The 10,682-nt window shown below is 40.1% G+C and overlaps 1 protein-coding gene across 1 annotated transcript; it reads left to right on the forward strand.

Annotated features, from left to right (window-relative positions):
• Window positions 1–377: 377 nt before the first annotated feature.
• myl1 (myosin, light chain 1, alkali; skeletal, fast) lies at window positions 378–9,914 on the forward strand. The gene is made up of 6 exons (NM_001139746.1): window positions 378–584; window positions 2,434–2,461; window positions 6,127–6,270; window positions 7,478–7,651; window positions 7,808–7,885; window positions 9,380–9,914. Exons 1-6 carry the CDS (start codon window positions 456–458, stop codon window positions 9,406–9,408), a joined length of 582 nt encoding a protein of 193 aa, NP_001133218.1. The 5' UTR covers window positions 378–455; the 3' UTR covers window positions 9,409–9,914.
• Window positions 9,915–10,682: the final 768 nt, after the last annotated feature.

Genomic DNA, 10,682 nt, shown 5'->3' on the forward strand with positions numbered 1-10,682 from the left:
CATCAAGTAGCCTTGACTATAGGGCAAATGCATGAATGAGAAAACGGGCAGAGATAAACAAAGGTGGATCTCACTGCATGCACATAACCCACATCTGACTGGAAGAATAGAAAGCTACTTTAGGCTACCGGGTAACCCCGGGCGACCTCAATCACCGCTTCCCATGTTTTTCTTTTTTCCCACAGCTAGCATTGTTTAAAATAAGCATCTTCTGACGCTCATCCTCGGCCGCGACTTACATGGGGTGTCCCTATTCCATGTATAGAACGGCCCCCCACGCCTCTCTTGGCGCTGCCCAATCCCGTCCCTTGGGCTGCTTTGACGAGGTTACTGTGTAAAATATACTCATATATATACGACCAGATGCTCCCTTCATGCTCCGAGTCTTCTCCAAGCTTACGCGGGAATTGTCTGAATTGTCGGTGAAGTAGCTAACTAATTTACTCTCTGCTAAAATGGCACCCAAGAAGGACGCTAAGGCACCCGCCAAGAAAGCCGAGCCTGCAAAGGCAGCCGCACCTGCTCCCGCACCCGAGCCTGATGTGGTAGCTGCTCCCCCTCCACTTGACTTGTCCACAGTCAAGGTAACTATGTTTTTTCTGCCTTACCCTACCTCCTCTAGCCTATGCCCTGCATCCTCCCGCTATCCTATAGGCTACTTTGTCGGTCTGCAAAATAAAAATGTTGATTATGCTATTCTTTCATGAGTCACAATATAATTTCAATATTTACATTTACTAGGCTTTATTTGTTACTATGCTTCTTTAGAGTCTCTCCGTTGTATATGTGAGATGTAGCCGGTGTTTGGCCTGGTCGTTCGTTGGGAGTGTGTTTTTCTGAAGCTACAGTATGGTATGGTTGCCAGTGAAGGGCCATATCACTACATGCTTGATGCTACAATCATATGGGCCTAGGCTACACATTGTATGGGAATGTAAATCCCTATTAAATGTAAATATACACATTGATAACCAATCTATTTGTGTGCTGTTAGGATATTGTAGGCAAATGTTACTTATTAGGCAACCTATTTAAACCTATGGAGTTACCACAGTTTTGAAATAGTTTAACTTGAACAAAGTATGCCTACTGTTGCATTTTGACAAATAATTATGTTGGGATTATTTTGTCATGTTTTTTTCATAATGTATTCTATGGCAAATGTTAAGAGTGCTCTCTGAGACGGACGTAATTCTGAAGCGGGATTAAAAATGTTGAGACATTAGAACCTCGGATAGCTCCGGAGAGGCGCTGCTCGCGCTCATCAAGCCACGCCCTATGCCCCTCGGCTCCCCTGATAGGCTGAAAGAGTTTGTAACAAGGTGAAATGGCAATGGAACTTGTCACCAAATGTGGACATGTTCAAGTATCTAAAGATGGACCTCAAAGACCGAGTACAATCGTAAGAGTATAGCTGTGGAGCTAAATTTGTCTCTAGGATTTGTAGGGTAATATTTCTTAGCTGATGGGACCATAACTCTTTATAAAAATTTGTTTTACTTGCTTTCCACTGGGCCACACTTGTTGAATGAACGTTGTTTCCACATAATTTCAACGAAATTACTTTGAACCAATGTGGAATCGATGTTGAATTTATGTCTTTGCAGAGTGGGATATGTGGTGTTTTTCTTGGATTAGTCCAATTTATAATCCATTTGACTGTTATTATCAAGCAAAATCCAATTGTCAAAATAACCTATACACAGTAAAGCAGGCTACAATACAACCAGTATTGTTTATGCAGCAATACGAGATTAAGAGATGCATGTTAGGCTATATATCCCTTTTGCAGTTCGTCATTTGCAAAATTACTGTCAAATGTTTTTCTACACTGTAGGGAGTCAAAGGAAAATCTACTGGTATATAATCACTTGAAAATGTTATGTGTTTGATCTCAAGGTAGTGAGCCTAGTGTGTATAGCCTAGGCCTACTCCAACAGCCCAATAGCAGATGGCCTCACATTTTAGACAGTATGAGACCTAAAGTAAAACTGGGAGACTATTGCAGACGGGTACCCCAAAACCTCATCCCCTTCTTATGGCACTCTGTTTCATTGTTGTGTGAGATGGACTGTAAAATAGTAAGGAGATGACCCAAGCCCCCTGTAAGTCAATATCTGGACCAGGAAGTGGAATTACGTAAAGTGGAGTTAGCCTACTACACTGGTGGTTGCAGTACCAAGACTCTCGTTCCAGAATCAGGCTTAGGAGAGAAACTGTTCTGGGGAGATATAGAAAGGCTGTAGTTGAGGCTACTCAACAATTTCCCTAGACAGTATAATAGGAGCGTTTAAGTCCATAGAAAGTCTCAGATCTGATAGCAGACAGTGGAATTGTGCCGAGATGGTATTACTACACTGGCTGTAAATGTTCCAAAGTGGGCCCCCACTTTCTTTCAATGTTCTGATTGTTTTTCTCTGCTTTCCTCTATAGGTGGAGTTCACTCCCGACCAGCAGGAGGGTAAGTTCACTAAACCATATTACTAAGGAACAGTTTAAAAAGCATGTTAAATTATCTATTGAAAGTGTTTCTTAGGCCAATACTATAGGCTAAATATGTGTCTTGAAAACCGGCCATATTACTATTACTGTAAAAAAAATATATATATCATATATCGTTGTCACTGCTCTAAAAGTGATCATTATCACTGCTGTAAAAAGTGATCATTATCACTGCTGTAAAAGTGATCATTATCACTGCTGTAAAAAGTGATCATTATCGCTGCTGTAAAAAGTGATCATTATCGCTGCTGTAAAAAGTGATAATTATCACTGCTGTAAAATGTGATCATTATCACTGCTGTAAAAAGTGATCATTATCGCTGCTGTAAAAAGTGATAATTATCGCTGCTGTAAAATGTGAACATTATCACTGCTGTAAAAAGTGATCATTATCACTGCTGTAAAAAGTGATCATTATCACTGCTGTAAAACAGATCACTAACACTGCACTTTCGCAGACCTGGGTTGAAATACTATTTGAAATCATTTCAAATACTTTTTATGAGTGTGCCTGGCTTAATGGACCAATAGAATAATCCCAGAACCGCAAACCTTGCTCACCTGGCACTCCAGGCAGGCTAGAGCAAAGATTTCAAATAGTATTTGAACCCAGGTCTGTACCTCTGACGCCTAATAAAACCCACTATAATAAATCCACTTTAGGTATTTTTACATAGTATTTACCCAACATGGATTAGCTGCCACTAATTTCTATCTCAATGTTAATTTTCCTACACCTGGACTAAGTAGTGTTTAAAAAATATAACAAATACAAAAAAAATGCAATAGTAATATTTTGACTAGGCTTACTTTTGATCTGAATAACCCAAAAAACGTGTAACATTAAACAACCTCGAGAGGGTATTTACAACTTGATATTTCCTATGGAGGTGAACGTTCTCAAATGACATGCACCTGCAGCCAATCTCAATACATTTTCCAAAATTGCAATGGTCAAGCCTCTAAGGTTCTTAGGACACAGTTCACCCCTCTATATGAATGTAAAAACATTATGGCTAAATTAACACTGGGCGAAAAAGCCTGATATATTATATAAACAAACAACAAAACTATTCAATTAAATTCATGGTATCTGATATCTGTTTGGACCACAGATTAGGGAACCACTTGACCCATTATAAACTGTGTCACAATGAGTTATAACCTGCAATTAACATAAATGCTAATTGCAGTCAACTGACCAAATCAGTGGCCTCATGGGTGGAATGTTATAAATATTTGTCATAATTTCATAATAAATTAACATTATTTTTTTTAAACGCTGAAAATCGGTGTTTCTATGTTAATTGCTTTTGTGATAAAGTATTCTGTGATGTACAGTACCAGTCAAAAGTTTGGACACACCTACTCATTCCAGAGTGTGCAAAGCTGACATCAAGGCAAAGGGTGGCTACTTTGAACAATCTCAAATATAAAATATATTTTGATTTGTCACTTTTTTGCTTACTACATGATTCCGTATGTGTTATTGCATAGTTTTGATGTCTTCACTATTATTCTACAATGTAGAAAATAGTAAAAATGAAGAAACACCCTTGAATGAGTAGGTGTGTCCAAACTCTTGATTGGTACTGTATATAAAGTGTCATATTGGGATGCAAACTCAAAATGTAATATATTTCAACTCTATATCTGACATGGTACAGGTGTGCTCTTTTTTAAAAACCCATAACCATGTGTTAAGCCCACCTTGATTTAGCTCACAGCAGTAAAAGGTTTTAAAGTTGTCAAGCAATATGGAACAGCAAAAAAATGTATCCGTAGGCCTAATAACACATGTAGGATTTCCAATTTTTTATTCCATTCTCATTAACATTCTAAATGTCAAAGACTTAAATGCATCCTGTCTCATATTGTCACCCTTTGATAAAGCGGAGCTCATTACCAAAGAATGCCCTGGAGGATGCCAACTGAGATCCTTTTTAACTCCTAAATTCGGAAATCCATAGTTGCTTCGCCCTCATGTTGGTGCTAGCAAGCAAGCTAGCAAGCAGACTAGGTAGTGCTAGATATCAACAGCCAATCCAGTAGGGGCTGGAAACTATAGTGAGCTTCGATTGGTCAATAGCAACCCGATGTTGTAGAATATTTGCATAAAGTTCAACTTTGGTCCCGCACCCTGTTCACGTCCCTCGTCAGCAGGCGATAGCTCAGTCATCGCCCTGGCTGGTTGTTGGTTACGCAACTGTCAGCATTCTCTTGGTTTACTCAGGCCATTCACAGCATTGCCTTATAAAGGAGCGGGGCTCATATTCTCTCTTCAGTATCGATTCCAAGTTGGTGCTTTAAATGCTTTCGTCCTGGGCGGCCCGCAAGAGATAGAAAGAGACAGCTGGGGCTCGCGCGAGCAGGAAATCACATAAGAACTATTCATCTTTCAACGGATCACTTTCAATTGAGTTCCATCACAAGCCCATATAAATGTCCAGTTCCATCATAAGCCCATATAAATGTTTAGGCTAGGTAGGTAACTCTTGTTATCTTCTCCCCGGGCTGGTGTCGTCTCTCCCCATTGCACGTGCGCAATTGTTAGTGAGCAGTGGTGTAAAATACTTAAGTAATAATACTTTAAAGTACTACTTAAGTAGTTTTTGGGGGGTATCTGTACTTTACTTTTACTATTTATATTTTTGGCAACTTTTACTTTATACTTCACTACATTCCTAAAGAAAATAATGTACTTTTTACTCCATACATTTTCCCTGACACCCAAAAGTACATTTTGACAGGAAAACGGTCCAATTCACACCCTTATCAAAAGAACATCCCTTGTCATCCCTACTGCCTCTGACCTGGCAGACTCACTAAACACTAATGCTTCCTTTGTAAATTATGTCTGCGTGTTGAAGTATGCCCCTGGCTATCCATAAAAAAACAAGACAATTGTGCAATCTGGTTTGCTTAATATAAGGAATTTGAAATTATTTATACTTTCACTTTTGATACCTAATGACATTTTAGCAATTCCATTTACTTTTGATGCTTAAGTATATTTAAACTAAATACTTTTAGACTTAGTATTTTACTGGGTGACTTTCACTTTTACTTGAGTCATTTTCTATTAAAGCTTTACTTTTACTCAAGTATGACAATTTAGTATTTTTTCCACTACTGTTAGTGAGGATGAAGAGTGAAGTGCGCACCCCACCTAGTAGATAATTGCAACAGCTTGCTGCTGCGCAAGTGCGCATGTGCTGACACAGAAAGCAGCCCTACAAAGATATTTCTCTCAATTTACCTAGATCCATTTTCTCATAAATTACCTGCTCTGCTTGATTGAAATGATATATTTGGCCAGGTCTCCCTTGTAAAAGAGGTATTTTGACCTCAATGGGACTTCCTGGATAAGTACAGATTAAATCAAATATAAACAGGAGGCAATTCTACATCAAGATACAATTATAAAAAGGATAGGGCGAAACTCTCATCATTGATTTGAGAGTTTTACAATAATCCCTGCAAAAACACCAAAGACCAAATGGTCTGCATGCTTGTTTCATAGATCTCTTGGTTTATTATAATAGCTTCTGTTGGCCTCTAGCCCAGGTACTCTGAGGATAATAAAACCCTCTCTCTCTTTCATCTCACTTCACCACACCACAGACTACAAGGAGGCTTTCGGTCTCTTTGACAGGGTGGGTGACGCGAAGGTGGCTTACAACCAGGTCGCTGATATCATGCGCGCCCTGGGACAGAACCCCACCAACAAGGAGGTGCGCAAAGTCCTGGGCAACCCCTCCGATGAAGGTAAGACACACACATATGCAGTACGTAAACGGATACAAGGACACACAAGTGCAGGCATACACACACGCACACACACTCATACACAAACGGATACAAGGACACACAAGTTTGTCCTACTACAGCACACTAGGGAAGAGAACATGTCCTTCAATAAGTGACCACACCATAGAGATAGATAGAAGACAAAGGACGGTTTTGGCATGGGCTGCGCCATTGAGGACTTCCACCATTTTGAAGTAGTCAACTGAGTAGTACTTCCTATGGGTTAGGAAAGGATCATATATTTCAACCGAGGTCATCAGGAGGGATCAGCCAATGAATTATACTCGTGAGCAAACATTCCACAACTGCAGGTGGCAGTAAATCGCCAACCTTGGCTTTATAACTGTTCAAACAACATACTCCAGGAGGCAGTATGCACCGTTTCAGTTTGTTTGCCAACTCATAGAAGTAGTAGAAGAAGAAAGTTGACTACCGTCGCTGCTCATGCTCTCACAGACGCCATAATGGGACAGATACAATGTCCATTTGTCAGATCCATTTTATAGCACATTGTAACAATTCAGCACCTGTCATGATGGACCTCCATGTGGTGTTAAGCCTGAATAGCTGACAGATCCCTCCATCGGTGCTGTTAAGCCTGAGTAGCTGCAGAAGGTCTTTGAAGTTGGGTTACAATACCTGCCAGTGTGAAACGTGATATACCTTTATGTTATTTCACCATGTATGTACAGTATCTCTTTTTTTACCATTATTTAACTAGGCAAGTTGGTTAAGAACAATGATGGCCTAGGAACAGTGGGTTAACTGCCTTGTTGCAACCTTTCGGTTACAAGTCCAATGCTCTAATCACTAGGCTACCTACCTGCCCATCTATGTATGTAGTTATATTTTGACACACAGACACACACACACACACACACACACACACACACACACACACACACACACACACACACACACACACACACACACACACACACACACACACACACCTCAATGGTATAACTGCTAGTATTGTATGATGTGGGCCAGGGTGAAGTTGCCCACGCACTGATCTGGAGTCAGTTTGTCATATTCCCCACTAATGTTTAAGGTTAGGATAGGGGGAGAAAAAGCTGATCCTAGATCTGTACCTAGGCGAAACTTCACCCAGTAGCGTACTGTATACTTATAGTGCATTTCCTCTCACTCTGGCTGCCCACAGACATGGCCGCCAAGCGATTGGAGTTTGAGGCCTTCCTTCCCATGCTCCAGCACATTGTCAACGACCCAAACAAGGGAACCTTCGATGACTACGTTGAGGGTCTGCGCGTCTTTGACAAGGAGGGCAATGGCACTGTGATGGGAGCTGAGCTGCGTATTGTCCTTGGAACACTGGGTGAGTGGCTGCCTTGGTTTAGTTGTAACATGAAGTGTGTGTGTGTGTGTGTGTGTGTGTGTGTGTGTGTATGAGTGCGTGCGTTCCTGTCTGTGTATATTATATGACACCAGACCAGCTGGTGACCTGACCTCTCTTACCTCTCCCTCCCTCTAGGTGAGAAGATGAGCGAGGCTGAGATTGATGCCCTCATGCAAGGACAGGAGGACGAGAACGGCAGTATTAACTTCGAGGGTAAGCTTTCAAGTCTTCCAAGTCTTAGGTCACGTCCCAAATGGCACCCTATTACATTTTGGGTGCCAATGTCAAACAATTACCATAAACCTCATTATAATCTGGCAGCGTGATTTGATTATTTTCTTCAACAATATGCATTATAAGTAGGTGACTACCCACTGGGCACAGACGTCAGTTCAACGTCTAGTTTTGATTTCAGTTTATGTGACAAAACAAGCAAGTATAGTGTAGAGCAGTGATCATCAACTAGATTCAGCCACGGGATGATTTGTTCTTTCATGGAAGCTCAGAGGGCCTGAACATAATGACAAATCATTTGTAGACTGCAAATTGACTGGAAGAAGCTCAAACAGATATATTATTTGACTAAAACATTATAATTTCAAATTTGGCATACATTTGTATACGATCACATAGATTCTATATTATGTGTGGGAATACTTTGGAACAGATTTCCTAAATTAAAATCACTTGGAGCTGATTTGCAGGTGTTTTTACAGTCTTTAATGTCCCAAAAAAATTAAAATTTGGGCTCAGAAAACTTTGGCGGCCAAATAAAATCACCTGGGTGCCAAATTCGGCACGCGGGCAACCAGTTGGTGTAGAGAATCATTGCACCATCCAAACTACTGTGAAATATATTTTCCATAACCTTAAATATTGTATTTTCAGCTGTTTGAAGCTGGTGTATAAAACCGAAAGTAAAAGACACAAAAACAAAACTTAAAAATAAGAATCACAGAAATAGCACACATGTAACAGATCTACTGCTTCTTGGACTTGCTTTTAATGAGAATGTCAGATCTATAACTCACATTTTTTGTCGGGGTCGCCCAAAAAGTTACGTATTGCAGCTTTAAAATTTGGTTGAGTTGTCAACAACAATAAAAAATGTCACTGTGCCATTGGATTTAGGTTCAAAGTTAGGTAAAAAAACAAAGACAAAATTCCCCTACATTGATGACTTTTTAAAAATCCAATCAGTTTTCCACGTTGATTCGACATCATCACATTTTATTTTTTGCCCAGTGGGTATTTATGTATTGCTCACCACCTTATAAAGCAGATTGTTGATGAAAAGTCTGAAATTAAATCACGCTGCCAGATTATCATGAGGTTTACCGTTATTTTAGCACTTTGCACATTGCTTTTGCGGTAAGAGAATCGCCCATAGTGTACAACATTATACCAGGGCCCATAGGGAATAGGCGCAATTTGGGAGGAAAACTTACATCATACAGGTCTTTTGATATGTTATATTGTACATAAGATAGAACCATATTTCAGTCCAAAAACATTTATTAGATTATACTATAGTTATAGATTTGTATTGTCTGATGTTTTTATTTTTAATTTAGATCAAAAAGCTTTACGCACTTACTCACTCCTCTGTTTCTATCTTTTTTATTTCCCCTGTGACCACCTCCCTCCTCACCCCTCTACCTCCCTCCTTTGCCTCCCCTCACTCCTCCCTCCTCCTCACCCCTACAGCCTTTGTCAAGCACATCATGTCTATTTAAGGATCCTCTGGCTGCGGTGGCTAACAAGGAAGCTAACGTGTTATCTGCAGACCTAACGGTGTCAGGACATCCACTCCCCCACGGTTACTTCACCACCACCTGATAAAGAGACAGGGGGAAAATGGACTATGAGATGTAATTTTTGTTGTTTGTTTCATTCTTTTTTTTTTGGTCTGACTCCGGCCTCCGACTCTGCTCTCTATTTTCCTCCATTGGAAGCCGTCCTTTTTTCTCTCCAGCCAACCGTCAGTTGCTCTTGTTGTCTTGTCCCCTGGTATGCCTCTCCACCGTGGGTCGGTGAGGGAAAAGAGGTAGGGATGACTCCCCTAAACGTTGCAGTAGTTAAGCTAACCCTTCCATCACTTACTTACTGCCTGGATTGGGCCAGTAGAGGTGACTGGCTTTGCTCAAGACTGGCCATCAAAACTCACTCTCCCTATCTATCCCCTAAGTATTAATTTATTTATCTCCTCTGCTATTTCACATAATAAACTTTTCAAAAACCCTCTGGCGTCGCAGCTCTTATTTTTTGCTCTGTGGGAGAGTGCAGACAGTGAGGTTATGTCCCAAATGGTACCCTATTCCATATATAGTACACTACATTTGACCAGTACCCAATAGGCTGCCATTTGGGATGCATCTTGAGTGTAGCTACAGGGTAGAGGTTAAAACAGACCAACACTGATGGTGACCTAGCAGCCAAAACATTTGTTTTCTTGTTGCCTCTCAAAGAATGATAAAAATATTTTAAAAACATGTGTCACTCTCTTTTTTTAAGTATGAATCCTGCACTTTAGAGGGGGTAATCAAGGTTATTATAGTTTTTTTTATATTCCTATTAATTTCTATTAGTTTTAAGATTTTTATTTGAAATTCAGTTTCAGATCCACTTTACTAGTTTTTATTTAGTTAAAGTTTTAGAAAAACATTTTTATTTCGTTTTATATTATTTAGTTTCAGTTTTAGGGACAGAAAGAAGCCTAAGTCTAGGAGCCTTTTATGTGTTGTATAGTTTTTGTGTTTTTTGTGATGTCATTTCTTGCCACTGTGGGGCAGTAATGCATAAGGTGATGGGTCAGGTCATAGGTTAGGTTTAAAGGTACACTCAACGAGATAATGTAGATCAGGGGTTCTCAAACCTCTCCCCAGAAACCCCCAGCCGTTCCATGTATTTCAACTATTCCACAGGTAGCATACCTGATTCAAATTGTGAACTAATCATCAAGCGCTTGACTAGGTGAATCAGGTGAGTTAGTTCAGGGTTATAACAAAAT

Source organism: Salmo salar, chromosome ssa25 (genome assembly GCF_905237065.1).
Source record: "Salmo salar chromosome ssa25, Ssal_v3.1, whole genome shotgun sequence".
Taxonomy (NCBI): Eukaryota; Metazoa; Chordata; class Actinopteri; order Salmoniformes; family Salmonidae; genus Salmo; species Salmo salar.